Source organism: Geotrypetes seraphini, chromosome 18, assembly GCF_902459505.1.
Source record: "Geotrypetes seraphini chromosome 18, aGeoSer1.1, whole genome shotgun sequence".
NCBI lineage: Eukaryota > Metazoa > Chordata > Amphibia > Gymnophiona > Dermophiidae > Geotrypetes > Geotrypetes seraphini.
Window position 1 is genome coordinate 44903941 of NC_047101.1, and position 19359 is coordinate 44923299.

The 19359-nt window shown below is 42.6% G+C and overlaps 1 protein-coding gene across 1 annotated transcript in view; it reads left to right on the plus strand.

Moving 5' to 3' along the window:
• The first annotated feature begins 6427 nt into the window (after nt 1-6427).
• Nucleotides 6428-19359, plus strand: part of LOC117351867 (N(4)-(Beta-N-acetylglucosaminyl)-L-asparaginase-like) — a 28619-nt gene continuing 15687 nt past the window's right edge. The window contains exon 1 of the mRNA XM_033927714.1: nt 6428-6454. Within this exon, the coding sequence (XP_033783605.1) occupies nt 6428-6454 (27 nt within the window). The remainder of the gene's footprint in view (nt 6455-19359) is intronic.

Genomic DNA, 19359 nt, shown 5'->3' on the forward strand with positions numbered 1-19359 from the left:
TATGTTATCTCCTATTTTAATATTATGTTTAGTTATACGTTACTTTTAAATATTGTAATTCGCTTAGAAACAATTTTAATTAAGCGATTAATCAAATATAAATAAAACTTGAAACTTGATAAATGTAGCCCTCAGATGCCATTTTTACACGCTTGACAAAGCAGACCCCGTGAAACGGGTCCCGTTGGGCCACTGTTACAAGCTCAACAAACAAGCGATTCACTTAAAAGATAAGTGGCATTGTTTATCACAATTTTTTGTTTGTTGTTTCCCACCAAAATATAAGCATAATTAAAAGAAGCTCAAAAAATTATATGTATGCCGATGAAAGACAACGTGCAAACCTGTCCATAGCTGCTTCAGTGTGATTATTCTGATCACTGCAGCACAGGCATCTGAGGGCTACATTTATCTTACCGAGTGCTAGCAAGTCCGTTTTTTCTGTACTATTGTCGTCATTTTTGGGACTTGACACCATCACTTCTGAAGTAGTGAGTCATGTGCTAATTGGCCATCGAGAAGAGAATGGCAGTCGTCCATCTTAGAGTCGCACTAAAAAGAGATCTCAGTGCATGGGAAACCTTCGTGCAAAAAACAGCGCTGACCACTTTTAAGCGCAGTTTTTATTTTTATTTATTTATTCACTTTTCTATACCGTTCTTCCAGGGGAGCTCAGAATGGTTTACAACTTTACATGAAATTATTCAGGTACTCAAGCATGTTCGGAAACAGGAAGTTGAAACAAAATAGGTGGGACTCAGAGAGTGAAGGTCCCGACGTCAGCAGCCTGTCTTGATCGCCACCCCTGTCGAGTTGCTGAAGAGGGCCACGGGAAAGGTGCAGGTGGAAGGGAGATGGTCAGCGTATGTCTCCCCTCCCAGCAGCTCTCGTACTTGCCAGGGCATAATAATAATAATAATAACAATAATTTTATTTTTATATACCGCCATACCCGGTGAGTTCTAGCGGTTTACATAAGTTAGATTAGGATCTATGTTTGCACACAGATTTAAAAACAAATTAACAACAATGTAACAGGAAAACCGAAATTGACAGAGTATGGAGAGAGCTTGTTGAAGAAATTAACAACAATGTAACAGGAAAACCGAAATTGACAGGGTATGGAGAGAGCTTGTTGAGGAAAGAGAAGCTATAATGAGTGGGGAGGAGAGCAGGGGGGGGAGGAAGGGGTGGGCGAAGTGTAAATATGCAAGGGAGGGGCCATTAGGGGTCTTGTTTGCTGAATAGATAGGTTTTGAGTGATTTTCTGAAGTCGAGGTAGGAGGGGGCCTCGAGTATCATTTGGGCCAGCCATGGGTTGAGCTTGGCTGCTTGGTAGGCGAAGGTTTTGTCTATGAATCTTTTAAGGTGACAGAGATTTCTTGTTTATGTGATAGAGGTTAAAGTGGGGGTTGATGTAGCTTGGTGAAGAACCATTTACCGATTTGTAGCAGAAGCATGCAAATTTAAAAAGGACTCTTGATTCGAAAGGCAGCCAGTGTAGTTGGTGGTAGAAGGGGGTGATGTGTTCCCATTTCTTTAGGCCGAAAATGAGGCGCACTGCGGTGTTTTGGATTATTTTTAGTCTCCTGGTGGTTTTTTTCGTGGCGTTAAGGTAAATGATGTTGCAGTAGTCAAGAATTCTGAGGATGGAGGATTGTACCAGTAGGCGGAAAGAGGTGTCATCGAAGTATTTTTTTATGGTGCGCAGTTTCCATAGTACGGAGAAGCTTTTCCTGACCATGAGGTTCTAAGGATAAATTTTTGTCCAGAGTGACTCCCAGAATTTTTAGGGTGGATTCAAGGTGGAAAGTAATTCCTTTCAGTTGAATTGTAGTGTTTTTGATTTTGTCATTGGGGGTGGCTAGGAAGAATTTTGTTTTGTCGGGATTGAGTTTAATTCTGAAAGAGAGCATCCATAGTTCAATCTGGTTAAGAATATTTGTAATGTGGTTAAATAGGTCTTGTGAGAAATTGGTTAGTGGGATGGCTATTGTGATATCATCTGCATATATAAAAAATTTGAGCTTGAGGTTGTGTAGGAGGTTACCTAGGGAGGCCAGGTAGATATTGAACAGGGTGGGTGACAGCGGCGAGCCTTGAGGGACCCCACAGCTGTTGTCCCAGCTGTATGAGAACGCGTTGTTTTTGAAGACCTTGTAGGATCTATTTCTTAGGAACCCCTGGAACCAGTTGTGGACCTGATCAGAAATGCCGATGTGGGCCAGGCAATCTAGGAGAATGGTGTGGTCGACCAGGTCGAAAGCACTGCTCAGGTCAAGTTGTATTATCAGGGCACTTGAGCCTTGGCTGAAGAGCGTGTGGAGGTGGTCGAGAAGGGAGGCTATGATGGTTTCCGTGCTGTGATCTGCGCGGAAACCTGATTGACTGTCACTTAGGATGTTGAATTTTTCAAGATATGCTGCGAGTTCTGCCTTTACCAACCCTTCTGCTATTTTAGTAAATAGGGGGATGCTAGCGATCGGTCTGTAGTTAGCTGGGGAATTTGGTGATTCTTTTACGTTTTTTATGATTGGAGTGATCATAATGTGACCTTGCTCGGAAGGGAAGTTTCCTGTGGATAGAAGGGAGTCAACCCATGTCATCATGTTTGCTTTGAAGTGGGGCGGTGATTCATCGGCAACTTCCTCTTTCCTCAGAGGTGGCAATGGACCCAAGGCTGCCTAAGTAAATCGCTGCTGCAGGCAAGTAAATCGCTGCTGCAGGCAAGCTGTTGGAAGGGGAGGCTGGGAAGCTGCTAGATAAAGGGAGAACTGCTACTGGACCTGGAGGGAGGTAGAAGGAGAGATGCTGCTGGGAGGGGAGGAGGGAAAGGGATGGGAAAAGAGTTACTGTTGGATAGGGGGAGCAGGAAAGGGAGAAGGAAAAATGGAAGGAAACAGCTGGCAAGGAGATTAGAGGGAGGGAAGGGGTCAGGATGGAATGGAGAGATCAGATGAGGGAAAGGGGAGAAAGAGGAATGAGAAAGTAGAGAGAGATTGATGCTGGAAAGGGGGTCAGCAGAGAAATGAGAGAGGGATAAAGATGCTAGATCTGGTGTAGGAGAGATAAAAATGAAGAAAGCAGTGAAGCTGGAATGAATCATGTAAAAAGGAGAGAGAAGGCATAGGCTGGATGGAAAGGGAAGAGGGGCATAGAAAGAAGTCAGATACATATGGAAGGGGGAGAGGGCAGACAATGGATGGAACGGGCAGATGCTGGATTGAAGAGACAGGGCAGACGCTGGAAGGAAAAGAGTGAAAAGAAGATAAAGCAGAAACCAGAGACAACAAAAGGTAGAAAAAAAAATTATTTCTATTTTGTCATTAGAATATATCAGATTTGAAATATATATCCTGCTAGAGACATAACTGGGGACTGCAAAGCCCAGGCAGTGCATCTTTAGCTTCCAGCTGGCTTAAGGCTCTCTCGGACCAGGGGTCACTCCCCTAACACTATTCCTGTCATGTGTGACTGCAGTATTCTGTTAGCATGATATTTCTGTGTAGCATTCTGTAATAACTTGGCTTGTTCAGTTTTCTTGATAGTAGAGGGGATATATGTGAAGGGGAGGGGAGACAGGGGTTTTGTTGGTCCGTGCTCTATATATTTGTATTTATAAAATCACAATTGTACAGAATATTGTTTCTTTTTATACTTTAATAAAATACATTCAATATAAAATCATAACTGCGACTTGTGCAGATGGGATCAGATGGTTTGCGAGGACTGAGCTCGTGGAGACGGGGTGGAAATGTTTTTTTTTTAAAATTTCAGTCTTAGTAGTTTCCCGGTCCACAAAATAATTCTTTTATTTCTGCTGGTCCATGGGTGTAAAAAACACTGGTCTAGAACTCCTTGCACCAAACAATATATAAAAGTTATATTAATAAAAGAACCTGAAAGCGTTACCCAAAATATAATTCTGCTCCTAGATTGTAACAAATAAATCAGCAATGAAACATAGAAACATGATAGCAGTTAAAGGCCAAATGGTCCATCCAGTCTGCCCATCTGCAGTAACCATTATCTCTTCCTCTCTCTAAGAGATCCCACGTGCCTATCCCATGCTCTCTTGAATTCAGACATAGTCTCCATCTCCAGCACCTCTTCCGGAGACTCTTCCACGGATCTACCACCCTTTCTGTAAAAAAGTATTTCCTTAGATTACTCCTGAGCCTATCACCTCTTAACTTCATCCTATTCCCTCTCATTCCAGAGTTTCCTTTCAAATGAAATAAAATGACTTTGGAAGCAATAGCAGACCGTTTTCCTCTACCCGGTTTTCTATGATGGAAGGTTCTGAAGGACACTTCAGGAGTAATTGCGTAAAGACATTTTCACGAGTGCCTTGCAATATAAACATGTATTTTTTAAAAATACATACACTGTCGTGAACATGCATTCTTTTACTGTAGGTTTGCCGGGGTACGGTATTTATGGAGTTATAAAGTACTAGTCATTAAGTCCGTTACATTAACGGGTGCTAGAATACTGTTCACCCTCTATGTTGCCCCTTCCATTCACTGCCCTCTCTTCTCTTTCCATCCAGTGTCCGCCCTCTCTCTCTCTGTCTCATATGGCCTCTCTCCATCTCCTCTTTCCTTTTCCCTTGGTCTGGCATACCTTCCTCCTTCCCTCCATGCCCTGCCATCTGTTCTTCCCTCCAAACCACTCTCCCCTGTGCTCACTTTCCTCCTTCAACTACTTCATTGGGCAACAGCAGCATTCACAATTCATTGCTGTTGCTGGCTTCATGAAAACAGGAAGTAGGCAGGACTGGCCAGAGAGGAAGGCCTGAAGCCGCAACAGCAGCGAATTGTAAACGCTGCTGCTGCCTGAAGCACCCGAGGCAGACTGTTCTCTCCCCTCCCAGCCCAACCCCCGCTGACTTTGCAACCCTTCCGGCGAGATGACATTAATAGCAAACCTCCCTCCAGCGTTGCCAGCCGCAGCACGCTATGTATCTCTTCCCCTGCAGTACCTTTGCAGCACTTTGCTGCGGCGCATCCTCCCATCCTGAGTCTGTTTCTCCCGCTTTGTGTAGCCGCCGCATACGCACTCTGGCCACGGACCTACGGATCAAGGAAGACAGATCACGCAGGTCTGAGTGCGCATGCGCGGCTAGCTTTTTATTATATAGGATGCGCCTTCATTATAAAGTTTGCTGATCTACACGTTTGCTCGCATGCTGTCAATTCAGACACTTTCACTTGCTCTCAAGCAGTCGCTATTACTGCTGGCTTTCCACTAACATTATTTTTAAAGATATGAGAGCCTATGGTGGTCATTTAGAAGCTATATTCCTGTTTTGGATGTCTGAAAACTGGCATTTAGACATCCATATTTCAAGGACAGCCAAATCCCAATTTTACAAAAGTAGGATATACATGTTTAACACTGCAGTACATCCTTATGAAAGAAGAGTATGGTCTGAGCATGTGTTGGATGGGGCAGGAAGGGCCTGATTCTCTTTAGGATGTTGATCTCAGTGGGCGCCTAAGAGGCGGACGCCGATTGTATGTCAATCACGCATTGGCGTCCTAAAGAGAATTGTATCTGTCTCGCTGCTACGGAGATGCGTAGGGATGTTTAAGCACACCCAAGGCTAATTTGGGCAAAACCATGCCCACACCCCACCTCAGGCGTGCTTATGCATCGTTACACATCTCCATAGATGCACTACAGACGCCTACAATGTAGGTGTCCGACCTCAATCCATTTTATTTTTAAAATGTGCATCCTGATTGGCTGCCAGACGGCAGCAGGATGCCTGCTGCCACTTGCAATCGGGATGCGGGTTTTGAAAATCAGACCCGAAGGTTCTAAAACATATATGTCCAACTCCGATCACAGAAGGGGAAAGGATGTTCATATTTAGACTCCGATCGAGCAGTTCTCCACTAAAAGGAGATAAAAGAAGTCAGAAAGTTGTTTGTTTTTTCTTATTCTGGAGTGCTCATAATTTAAAAAAAAAACCCAAAATGAAAGAAAAGAAACAAAAATTACAAAATGCTGCAGTGGGACTTGAATTGATAACCTCTGCTTACTGCTGTCTATTTTAACCATTAGGCTATTTTATAACATGGAAGATCCTCTGCTACCAGAAATGTGCCCATGTACCCCATTTTCTTTTGTTTATAATCTGGACATTTCAGTTTGTGAAATGGATGTTTATGCTGGACGTTTCCAGCACACGGGCATCCATGAACATGTATTTTAGAACAGATTGTATCCTGTTCTAAAATACGATATGTGAGATGGACATGTACTTGTGTTATACTGACTAGGGTGTCCACATTAGGATTGGATTTCCTTTCTAAAATTTCCCTCTACATTGCTTTATAAATTAAGGCCAAAATAGGAGCCTTCTTGCCCTAATAATCTAAACTCCATGTTATAAAATTACCATCTTCATGTTGTAAAAATGAAGATCAAAGGGAATACACTGAAGGTAAGCGTACTGGCATGGTAAGGGGGAAATGACCGCCCCAAGCGTCATCTCAATTGGGGCGCCGGCATTCCACCCCACCACCCCACGCCATGCTCGCGCCATCCCTTCCCCCAGCCCGTACCTCTGAGAAACTTCGCCAGCATAAGCAACTTCTCCTGCCTGTTGCTCATGCTGGTCTGGTTCTGCTCTGAATCACTTCTGGGTGCCAGGAAGTGACATCAGAGGGAAACCCCAACGCTGGCACGAGTGGCGTGCTAAAGAAGCCACTCGTGCTGGCAAAGATTTACAGAGGTACATGGTGGGGGGGAAGAGGGAGAGCGTGAGCATGGAGTGGGGATGGGAAGGAGCGGGAGGCACGGATGAAGTGGTTGGGGGGAAGGGACACCTCCTACCCTCGCTACACCACTGGGTATAAGAGAGACTTTGGTAATACAGTGGTACCTTGGATTACGAGCATAATCCGTTCCAGGAGCATGCTCATAATCCAAAATGCTCGTTTATCAAAGCGAGTTTCCCCATAGGAAATAATGGAAACTCGCTTTGATACGTTCCCCCCCCCTCCGAGGCCAGGGCGCTGCTCCCCCCCCCCCGCTCGCAAAGTCCCCCTCCGCGTGATCCGGCACCCCCCGTGAGAACAGGCACCCCCCGCCCGACCAATTTTAATTCACCCCCCCCCGTCTGGCACCGGCACGAGAACCACTCCCCCCCGCTCGCAAAGGTCCCCCCCCCCCCGCTCAAATCAGCACCCCCCCGCGAGAACAGGAACCCCCGCCTGACCAACTTTAACTCACCCCCCCATTGGCACCGGCACGCAGCCCACAAGTCCGGTGCCGCTTGAAGATCTTCTTCCTTGTCTCTGCCGGCTTTGAGCATGCATCTGCGCATGCTCAAACCGGCAGAGATTCTTGGCGAGAGGGAGAATTGGAAGGGCTTGAGCATGCGCAGATACATGCTCAAAGCCGGCAGAGACTGGGAAGAAGATCTACAAGCGGCACCGGCACTTGTGGGCTGCGTGCCGGTGCCAAAGGGGGGGTGAGATAAAGTTGGTCGGGCGGGCGGTTCCTGTTCTCGCGGGGGGGGGTGCCGATTCGAGCGGGAGGGGGCCCTTTGCGAGCGGGGGGGAGCAATGCCGGTTATTGGGGGGGGTGCTCACAAATCGAGTCAACACTCAGTTTGCGAGACACGTTTTGCGAGAATGTTTTGCTCGTCTTGCAAAACACTCACAAACTGGGTTACTCGCAAACCGAGGTTTGACTGTACTAGGAAACACTGTGAAATTCAGAATTATGATTTTGCCAAATGAAGAAAGAAGCAGATGTAGCAACATACTGTGCATGAGTTTGAATTTGTGCTGGTCAGAATAACCTATGATGCATATGGGCAATTCAGCTGTTTGGTTGTATATCTGGGAGTTAATAGGATGGCCTTGGACTCCCAGAGAGATACATCTTTTCTCTATACTTCTGCAATAGTTTTCAAAATAAAGAAATATGAACCACTTTATGACACAAATCAGAAAAAACTGAAGTAATTCTGGACACAAGGACATTCATTATATCCCTACAGTACTAATACAGTGTAGGCTTGGATAACTAGCATCTTTCTCCAAGAATGTTTTGCACTAACGTGGATTCAATAACTTGGAAAATAATATCCCATTTTAGGTGTTTCCTGAACAGATATTTTGTGAAATATGACTTAATAAAACCAAGGGCTCGAGCTGACAGCACAAACTTGCAGAGTTCTTGTTCTCAAGAAGAGGAAGAAAATCCTCTTCTCCAAAGAACTTTCACGTAAAACTTTAGTCTCTGAGGTGCGACCTGCTTCTTGCTTTCTATCTATTCTATACTACAAGAGTTTTTTGAGATATAAACCAAGAAGAGAGCTTAGATATAAATGGGAAAAAATTAAGTTTGGAGGGTAGAATGTCAATTATGCACGCTAGGACTGGAGCATCAATGATAAAGAAGGGAATCGTGAGTAGATCGGAGAGGGTCATAATGCCGCTTTATAGAGCGCACCCCCACTTCGAATACTGCGTCCAACATTGATCTCCCAACCTAAAGAAGGATATAAAACTGCTGGAGATAGTGCAGAGTCGAGCAACAAAATTGGTAAAAGGTATGGAGAAACTTGAATTCGAGGATCGACTTAAGAGACTGGAATTGTTCTCCCTTGAGAAAAGGAGACTGTGAGGGGATAAGATCGAGACCTTCAAAATACTGAAAGGAATCGACAAAATAGAGCAGAAAAAATTATTTACATTGTCCAATTCGACATGGACAAGAGGACATGGAATGAAGTTAAGGGGGGACAAGTTCAGGACAAATGTCAGGAAGTTCTGCTTCACGCAGAGAGTGGTTGACACCTGGAATGCTCTCCCAGAGGAGGTTATTGCGGAATCGACCGTCCTAGGATTCAAAAGCAAACTAGATGCACATCTCCGTACAAGAGGCATAGAAGGATATGGGTGACTAAAAATTACGCCAGGTGTACACCTGGCAGGGCCTCCGCATGTGCGGATCGCCGGACTTGATGGACCGAAGGTCTGATCCAGAGATGGCGCTTCTTATGTTCTTAATGATGTCTGTGACTGGCGTAGAATTATGGCATGCCTTGCCTGGTATCTTGCGGTTCTGTATGGGGAGGATGAATTTTAAGAAAATGCTGAAAACTCAATTATTTGCCAATGTCTTCCTATGCTAAGGCTTATTCCTGCTGATAATATCCTTTTTAGATTTTTTTTATTCTTTGACAGTAATGTATGATTTAAGGCCTGCTTGTATTTCTGAATTGATTGAATTTGCGTTTTATCCCTGCTCATAACAGGAATGATTATGATGTTGTTTAGACATGTTTATGTTATATGTGGTAATCACAGGGAAACAAGATTTTATGTATGTGGTATGGAAACCGCATAGTTTTATGTGGTATATAATTTTTTTAAAAAAAAATATATTTTATTAACATTTGTTACATCAATAACAAAAAATCAGGAAAAGCAAAAGAAACATTTCAAAGAAACAATTTAAAATTCACAATTAAGACTTACGCCAAGTCCACATTAACAGGGGCCGCTCAATACAGAAAGTGAAAATTTTTATAGGAAACTATATATAATATCTTCCTATCCAATATATCCTTAAACTTCTTCAACTACATTAGTATCTGAAACTTTCAGTGAAACTTTATCAATCAAAAAATTCTCCAATTGTGACGGATCCACAAAAACAAATTTATCTGCTTTATAGTTTACAATCCACTTGCAGGGAAATTTTTAAAAGAAAGTAGCTCCCACAGCTATAACTTTAGGTTTAAGCTGTAGAAACTGTTTTTTCCTATGTTGTGTCTAAATAAAATTAAACTAAACCTTAAGTTTATATACCGCATCATCTCCATGGATGTGGAGCTCAGCACGGTTTACAAGAACTTAAAATATAGGAAGAGAAGGGAATAAAAAGGTTTACATGAACTTATATATAGAAGAGAAGAGTAAGGGGGGATAGAATTACATTTTAGTGAAAAGCCAGGTTTTCAGTTGTTTGCGGAATAATTGGAGGGAGCCCAGGTTCCGCAGTGGGGTAGTAAGGTCGTTCCAAAGACCTGTGATTCTGAAGAGAAGGGATTTTCCCAGTTTGCCTGCATAGCGAATATCGTGTAGAGAGGGGAAGGATAGTTTATACCTTTGGGCAGGTCTGGTAGAGTCAGGACTCGAGGAGTTATAAGATAGTTGGATTAAGGGAGGAAGGATGCTGTGAATGATCTTAAAAGCCAGGCAGGAGCATTTGAAATGGATTCTGGAAATCACTGGGAGCCAGTGAAGTTTGGCTAGGAGTGGGGAGACATGGTCAGACTTGCGTTTTGCAAAGATCAACTTGGCTGCAGTATTCTGGATTAGCTGGAGTCTTTGAAGACTTTTTTTTGATAGGCTTAAGTAGATGGCATTGCAGTAGTCTAGTTTGGAGAGGATGATGGATTGGACAAGGACGGCGAAATGTTGTTGGCGTAAATAGGATCTTACTTTCCTCAGCATGTCTATCTGGACACATCAGGAAAAATCATTAATTGTTGTCCACAAAACAAGGCCTGTTTATTCACAAAATACAATTTAAGTATAAGTTGTTTTTCAATTTCTGTTTTAAATGTTACCAACAAGGTTGTTCGTTTAGTAACCACCTCTTTAGAAGATTCTAGAAACTGGCTAATATTTAAACCATCTGGAGACACAATTTTATCCAATTCTCCTTCTTCACCAGTTTCTTTAGTACTCATGGGGATGTAATATAAGTTATCAAGAGTAAATAATTCCACCTGATTATATTGTAAAACATCCCTCATATACATCTTCAGTAGTTCCAAAGGTGCCAGGTAGTGTGATATGGGAAAATTCAGAAATCTAAGATTTTTTTACTCTAGCCAAATTCTCCATCTTTTCCATTTGGTTATGTAAAGAAATAGCCGTTTTTTGCAAAACCTCCACAGAATTATCTACTTTATCTAATCTAACAGTAAGTGAAGATAACTGATTTGTGGTTCATTTACTTTAACTGTTATATCAGACGAGAATTGACAGAGATTAGTAACCGTGCTCTGTACAAAGACTTTCACCAAATGTGAGTACGGAAATACAACAAACAAATATATCGTTTCAGGGAATGAAAACTTTGACTCCAGAGTCAACTCAAGACCCTATACCTAAGGACAAAGTACTGTAATTTCCCTTAATAATGTCTGGCTGGTTGTAAGTAGAATTTTTAAATAAATAAATAATCTATTATTTGGCTATACTAACTCCTAATCCCCTAGATACTAGATATGGTGCTCAAAATTGTGCATGCAAATTTGGGTGTGCACCTAATTTGCATGTGTAATTGTGTAAACACCAATAATTGGGAATTAATAATCAATTCTTGGGGTTAATGGACAACAATTTGGATTTGCAAATCTATTAAAGCACAACTGAAAAGGGGATGAAGCCATGGGAGAAGCACTAAAGATTTGGGCAATATTTAAAAATTGGGGGGATATGCGCCTAATTTAAATGCAAGGGCCTACACCAGGTTTCGGGCTGGTGTAAATCATCACACCCAAGTTTCTTAATTATTTTATATACCACCCAACAACGGAGCTTGTCTAAGCAGTTTTTACATTCAGGCATGATGTTCAACTCCGAGCTCTATTTATAGAAGAACACTCAGTATGCAATTTTTGGATGTCCAAATTTGGGCACCATTTACTGAATCTAGTCCTATTAAAGATTGTGTTGTATTGTATTTGCCTATATCTATGAAGGGTGTTCAGTTTATCTACTTGAGTATGGAAGAAGTAGCAAGTGCTTTGGAACAAGTTTGTGCATGTTGTCACATGTCTCAAGGTTACTCATGCACAGTTGCGACTCAGGGCTCCTTTTACTAAGCTGCGCTAGCGTTTTTAGTGCACGTGTGCTAATCTGCAGCGCGCGCTAAAAACGCTAGCGCAGCTTAGTAAAAGGAGCCCTCAGTGCAAGTCTAGCATTCCAAGAGACAGGATGTCAGGAGAGTCCTCGTGCAAATCAAGTAAGAAACTGGTAGATTTGGAGGATCATTCAATGATAAAATTTCTCACAAAAGAAGGGAAAAAGCCAAAGGAGATCCATGAACGCCTGACTGCAGTTTATGGTGATTCTGCCCCATCATCCTACAAAGTAAAATTTTGGAGCAAACAGTTTAAGTGGGGTAGAGTCCATTGAAGATGACCCTCACACAGAAATGTGCAAGAAAGTCGAGAATTTAATTTTGTCAGACAGACGAATTAAGGTTTCCCAAATAGCTGAAGAAATGGACATCTCGGTAGGAACAGTTTAGAAAATAATTCATGAAAAGTTGGTCATGCTTAGGTTAGTGCAAGGTGGGTTCCAAGAGTGCTAATGACATGTCAGAAGACCACGAGGCTTCAGTGCTGCCAGGAGAACTTGGAGATGCTACGAAAATACCAAGTGAATTTCTTTCATTGTTTGGTGACTGGATCCTGAGTTGAAAATGGAGTCAATGAAGTGAAAGCACAAGTCTTCCCCTACCTCAAAAAAGTTCAAGACAGAAAAATCTGCAGGAAAAATCTGCAGGCAAAGTCATGACAACTGTCTTCTGGGATGATGAAGGACTTTTGCTTCTGGAGTTCATACCATACAAGGCAACCATAACCAGGGAGAGTTATGCCAACACAATAATCGCTTTGTGGGAGTCAATCAAGAAAAAAGATGAGGAAAACTCACAGCAGATGTGCTGCTTCTTCACGACAATGTGCCAGTGTACATGTCACGACAGTCACAGACCACCATCCAAGAATGTGGGTTTCAGCAGTTAAATCATCCACCCTATAGTCCTGAGCTAGCTCTCTCGGATTATTTTCTGTTCTGAATTTTGAAGAAATCTCTCCATAGACAACAGTTTTCAAGTGATGAAAGACGTCAAGGAAGCTGTGACGCCCTGGTTTGAAGGTCAAACAGAAGAATTCTTTTCAAAGGGGTTAAAGTCATTGCAGGAAAAGTGGATAAAGTGTATGGAGCCATCAGGGCACTATACTGAAAAATGAAACGAAAATGTTTTGAAAACTCTTTTCTTTCCTACTGTAAATTATTGAACACCCCTCATATCTATGGTAACTATCTAGGTTCAGGTTTTGAAAGGACTTATATGCTCACTGGCAGTCAACTGTCTGTATTGAGGGTTCCATCTGCCCAGAGATACCTACAGGGGAAGGCCCAAACAACAAAAAGCAATCACTGCGATGTGGATGCAAAAAGATTAGTGATATTCCATTAGTAGCTCCCAGAGGATTCAAATATCCCTACATACCACTGAATAGCTTATGGAAAGAATGCTGTAAGTTGTCATTAAGATCAGATCACTTACCTCTCCTTCACTTAGTTTGTCAGGGTAAAAAGATACAAGCATGCTAAGTTCTTGAAAAGAATACAAAGGAATCCCATTTACTTCGAACAGGAAGAAGAACCAAGATCAGCTGTATTAAGAAACATAAAATAATAATTGGTAGCCATGCTGATGAACGGGCTACCGCAAGACCTACAGAAAAAGAGCTTGGCAGGTCTCGTGCATTAGACAGACTTGCAGCTTCTGGTAGCCAGCAAAGAGCAGCTCAAATTAAGGCAAACTAATAGATCCTGACAGCCACATTCACTCCAAGAAGTATGAGCTCATACTTTTTATTCACAACAAGGGCTGTCAGTTTTCCAATGCCCCATTTAGCCAGATAAACTACCATTTACCAGAGTAAATGACTTGGAAATTGCCCTCATTATGTATATATATGGGGGTAATTTTCAGCAGCAGTGGCAAGCAGCTTTATTTAAATGCCTGTGCCAGCATTTAAAATAATACCTATAATAATACCCAGCCAACTGCAACAATCATGCATGCAGTATATTTAGCTGTGCTCTATGGGTAGACAGTAGTAACATAGTAAATGACGGCAGATAAAGACCCGAAAGGTCCATCCAGTCTGCCCAACCATACACCCTCTATAAATTAATGATTTCAATTGTCCTTTTTCTTAGATATTTCTGGGCCAGAAACCCAGAGCTCTGTCCAGTGCTGTGCTTAGGTTCCATCTACTGGAGTCCCAGCCCATCCTCAACTGAATGGCCACATCTGGGACACAGACCATGCAAGACTGCGCAGTACTGGCCTTACCCCCTCTTTTACAAAGGTGCGCTAAGCTTTTTAGCGCGCGCTAAACGCTAACGCGTGCATGTTGTCCTATGAACGTGTTAACGGTTAGCGCATGCGTTGATTTAGTGCGCACTAAATCCGCGCTAAAACGCTTTGTAAAAGAGGACCTTAGTTTTTCAGCATATACCCATTATTTTCTGATTAAAGATCCTCTGTGTTACCCCAATCTTTTTTGAACTCTGTCACTGGTTTCCTCTCCGCCACCTCCCTTGGGAGCGCATTCCAGGCATCAACCACCCTCTCCGTAAAGAAGAATTTCTTAGCATTACTCTTAAGTCTACCATCCCTCAACCTCAAATTATGCCCTCTGGTTTTTCCATTTTCCTTTTTCTGGAAAATATTTTGTTCTATGTTAATTCCTTTCAAGTATATGGACGTCTGAATCATATCTCCCCTGTCCTTTCTGACCTCTGGGGTATACATATTCAGGGTTAAATATACGAGAGCATTGGCTGTTGACCCATGCAACCACTATTCATTTAGTTGGGACTCACACTTTCCACCATAAATGTACCAGTTGGAGTACGATATGACCCCAGGTTCTCTTCTCTACAGTCCACTGCACTGACTGGATTCTATCGAGTGGTCTTGCCTCATTTTTACATAGTCTTCTGGTCCCATACTCGCCTCAAAGAACCTTACGCTCCTCAGAACAGCAGTTATTAGTCATCCCCTCATTTAGACAACTTTTCTTGGATTTCCATAGGAATTCTTCATTCTGTGTTATGGCTCCTACTCTCTGGAATTCTTTGCCTTTTTACCTTCGTTCAAGGTACAATTAAAGGCATATGACTTCTCTTGGGCCTTTAGCTCTTAACTTACTTCCGCCTGATGGCTACTTTTCTTTTCTGTGGGCAGAATTAAATTCCTTGTTTCCTCCTTTACCACATTGTTCATCCCTTTGCTCAACCTTTTTATTTTTATTGTAATCCTTGATTCCCTCTAATCCCATGCTCTCAATTGTTTCTCTTTACGTTTTGTCCTTACCCTATTTAATTTGGGGTTTCTATCCATAATAATAAAAGGCTAAGCGCGCATGCGCTTTTCAAAGATCGTGATTCCTGGTGGCGTGAGGTGTGCTTCTGTGTCACACCTCACGGCGCCTGCGCTAGCTGGAGGCGCGTGTTCCAGAGACTCCTCCCTCCCGCTGCCGCTGCTCTTCAAAGCGGCCTGCTGAGGTTCGCCAACCGCTGTAGCGAACCTTGCAGGCCGCTCTCCACCTTCCCAATGCAGCAAAAAAAGCAAATCCAGGTAGGACGGAGGCTGCGATCGGCAGTGACTGCTGCTACTCCTCCAGCCGCCTAGCTCCTCTCCGCCGGCCCCGGCCGGCAGCCCCCTCCACCCCGTCCCCCCGTCCTGATCACGAGGGAGACCGTGCAAAGGGAAATGCAAGGGGAAGGAGAAAGGGAGGAAGCGTCTCTAGCACCCGTTAATGTAACGGGCTTAAAGAGCTAGTTATTATTATAAACCACTTAGATTTGCCATCTGTTTTTATATTTGCGGTATATTAATTAAATTGAACTTGAACTTACCGTACTCTTGGGACCAGCTTGCTGCTCTAATAGGAACAGCCGTCACTGTCACATCTTTTTGGGATGGGAGAGTGTCAGTGACCACTGAGAGATTAAGGGGTGGGTAATGCCTAAATTTATCCAGTGGTTATCTGGTGATTTACGGAACCTTTTTGTAACTTAGTCTAGACAAAAACATCTCAGTTTTTACTTTGGATGTTTTTGTTTTTGCTTCATTACGGCAGAAAACATCTAATTTTAGGGAAAGCCCAAGTCCCACTGAAAACATGCCCTCAACACACACCCTTGAAATTTGGATGGACTGCCTAGCCCATGTATCCAGTACTTCCAGCCAAGCATTATTTTAAAAAAAAAGAAAAAAGAACCCCTCCGTTTAACAACTACAACTCTAACCAGAAATAAAGAAGAGAGAGAAAAATCAGGTTGCTCAGAACTACAATATTAACTATTATAGATCACAAACCAAGAGCAGCTCCCTGCAAGCCATATCAAAATCTCCAAAAAGTTCTTATGTGATTGGTAGCTGCTAACTTCTGGGGAGACCCTAGTTGTGTAGCCAACTCATCATGCTTGTCAGTGAAGAAAGCAAGGTTGCATCCCTGTAACGGAAGTCCTCTGTAAGCAGCAGGATAAGTTAGGCACTCAGTCACTACCAACTCTCTGAGAGTTGTTTCTAAACTGCATATAAACTGAAGTACTAGCATAGAGGCAGCTATGTATGGAAATATCCATGCACGCTCAGATATCAGTTAGCTTAGCTTGGGGAAATCAACTACTTATTTCTAGGATAAGCAGCATAAAATTGTTTTACTACGTGGGATCTAGCTAGGTACTTGGGACCTGGGTTGGCCACTGCTGAAAATAGAATACTGGGCTTGATTGGCCTTCTGTCTATCCCAGTATGGCAATTCTTATGCTCTTATGTGAGTCAAGTATAGAACAATCAAGGCATTGTGACATCGCTGATGAGGTTGGCTCTTAGCATTGGTGGAATGAGGCTTTATGACATCACAATCTGAGCTCTGGAATGTTGCTACTATTTGGGTTTCTGCCAGGTACTTGGGACCAGGGTTGGCCACTGTTGGAAACAGGATATTGTGATTGACGTTAGAGGGAAATCCAACTCTGGCACAAGGAGAGTGCTGCAGAAGCCACTTGGGCTGGCGAAGATTTAGAGGTACGGAGGGGGGGAAGAAGAGGGGGGGCACGGAAGGAGTGGGGGTGTGGTGATGAAGATGCCACCATCCTGAGTGCCTCCTTCCCTTACTACGCCACTGCCCCCGAAAGATCAATGATATCAACATTAAAAACAAAGAGCCTCTATTAAGCGGCCTGCAGACAGGGGGAGATATGATTGAAGTCTAAAAAATCCTGAGTGAAGTAGAATGGGTACAAGTGGATCGATTTTTCACTCTGTCAAAAATGACAAAGACTAGGGGACAAAGTTACAGGAAAATACTTTTAAAACCAATAGGAGGAAATTTTTTTTCGCTCGGAGAATAGTTAAGCTGTGGAACGCGTTGCCAGAGGATGTGGTAAGAGCAGATAGCGTAGCAGGTTTTAAGAAAGGTTTGAACAAGTTCCTGGAGGAAAAGTCCATAGTCTGTTATTGAGAAAGACATGGGAGAAGCCACTGCTTGCCCTGGATCGGTTGCATGGAATGTTGCTACTCCTTGGGTTTTGGTCAGGTACTAGGGTCCTGGATTGGCCACTGTGAGAACGGGCTACTGGGCATGATGGACCATTGGTCTGACCCAGTATGACTGTTCTTATGTTCTTACATGATGAGGTTGACTCTGAGGCACTGTGGAGTGAGGCATTATGACATCACAATCTCAGCTCTGGAATGTTGCTCTCATTGGGGTTCCAGAATCTTGCTATTCTTTGAGTTGCTGGAATGTTGATACTCCTTGGGTTTTGGCCAGGTACTAGGGTCCTGGATTGGCCACTGTGAGAACGGGCTACTGGGCTTGATGGACCATTGGTCTGACCCAGTAAGGCTATTCTTATGTTCTTAATTCTTATCCCTGATCATTTTGGTTAAGCAGCAATGCAATTGTGTTTAACTTTCAACCATATTAAATGATATTCTACATTAAATACTTTCCCAACAACAGCAACAACAACAAAAAAGGAATCATGCCCAATGGTACCTAAAGTGGGCTTAGGCATCGCTAGGTATCTTAACCTTAGGCACACCCTATTTATGCCAGGGTTTGCTTGGCCTAAATGAGTGCGCCAACGTCCAAAACAAGCACCTAGATGAAAACCATACCCACGATCCGCCCTCTATCCGCCCTCTTGGATGAGGCGCCTACCTCAAAGCGGTGGGCGTCTATTTAGTGTAATTAACACCAATTGCAGCTCTTGATTGGTGAGGCCCGACTTTAGTACAGGAAGAGGCATACCGCGAGTGATTTCCTCTCCTGCCTCTCCTTTGTAGTTTGAAAATACCACACATGACCAGAACTGCGGACCGTGAATTCACGGGGGAGCACTGTAGTGCTTTTGATCTGGTGGATCATGAGACCTTATTGTTCTGGAATCACTGGGAACATTTGGAAGTGGTTTAAAGATGTTTTATTTATTTATTTTTTTTACAAAATAGGTCTTATCAGGTCTATTCGGCTGGGCAATATTCATCCTCTTGGAGTAACCCATCAGGAGTGCCACAGGGATCTCCATTGTTGCCAACTCTTTTTAATATCTATTTGATTTCCTTGGCCAATCTATTGCAAGACTTGAAAGTCAAATTCTTTATCTATGCTGATGATATTACTATACTTTTGCCAATGTCAGCTTTTCAGAGGATTTAAAAGATCAGATTGCTTTTCTCCTGGCACAGATAGAACACTGGATGTTCAAATTTAAACTGAAGCTTAATCCAGAAAAAAATAAATTTTTCCTTTCCAGTCAAATGATAGCATTACAGATAAAAAAACCTTCAAATCAAAGGTCAGAATTTTGTCAAAGCCACTTCAATTAAGATCTTGGGGGTGACATTAGATCGTTACTTAACTTTAGAAGACCACACTGATCTAATGATTAAAAAAAAAAAAGTTTCGTAATTCTCTGGAAACTTTGAACTACTAAAAAATATTTTGACTTATTATCTTTCAGATTAGTAGTTCAGTCTCTAATTCTATTGCAACATCATTTACTTGGCATCTTACTAGAAAATTTTAAACCGTATTCGAGTAATACAAAATACGGCAGTGCGCTTGATCTTCAGATTAAAAAAATGCAACCATGTGAGTCCTTTCTATCAGCGACTCCATTGGTTGCCATTTGAAGCGAGAATTTTGTTCTAATTTGGCTGCATCGGCTTTAAAGCTCTTTTTGGTCTGGCTCCAGGATACCTATCCTCCCAGTTTAAGTTGTTTAAGTCGAAAAAAATACTCGAAATGACTGTTTGTTCATGTATCCATCTGTAAAAGCTTGTGGTTATAAGAGATTTCCAGTTAGGAAGAATGAATTCCTGGTTAAGTTCTTTGATTCCACTTTAGAAAGTTGTTGAAAACTTACTTGTTTGTGACATGATTATTTCTCTAACCCTGTTTACATGTATACTTCACTGATTGTACGCTCCTTCTTGATTGTGAGCCGCCTGGAACTCATGGTTGGGCGGTATACAAGATTATTATTA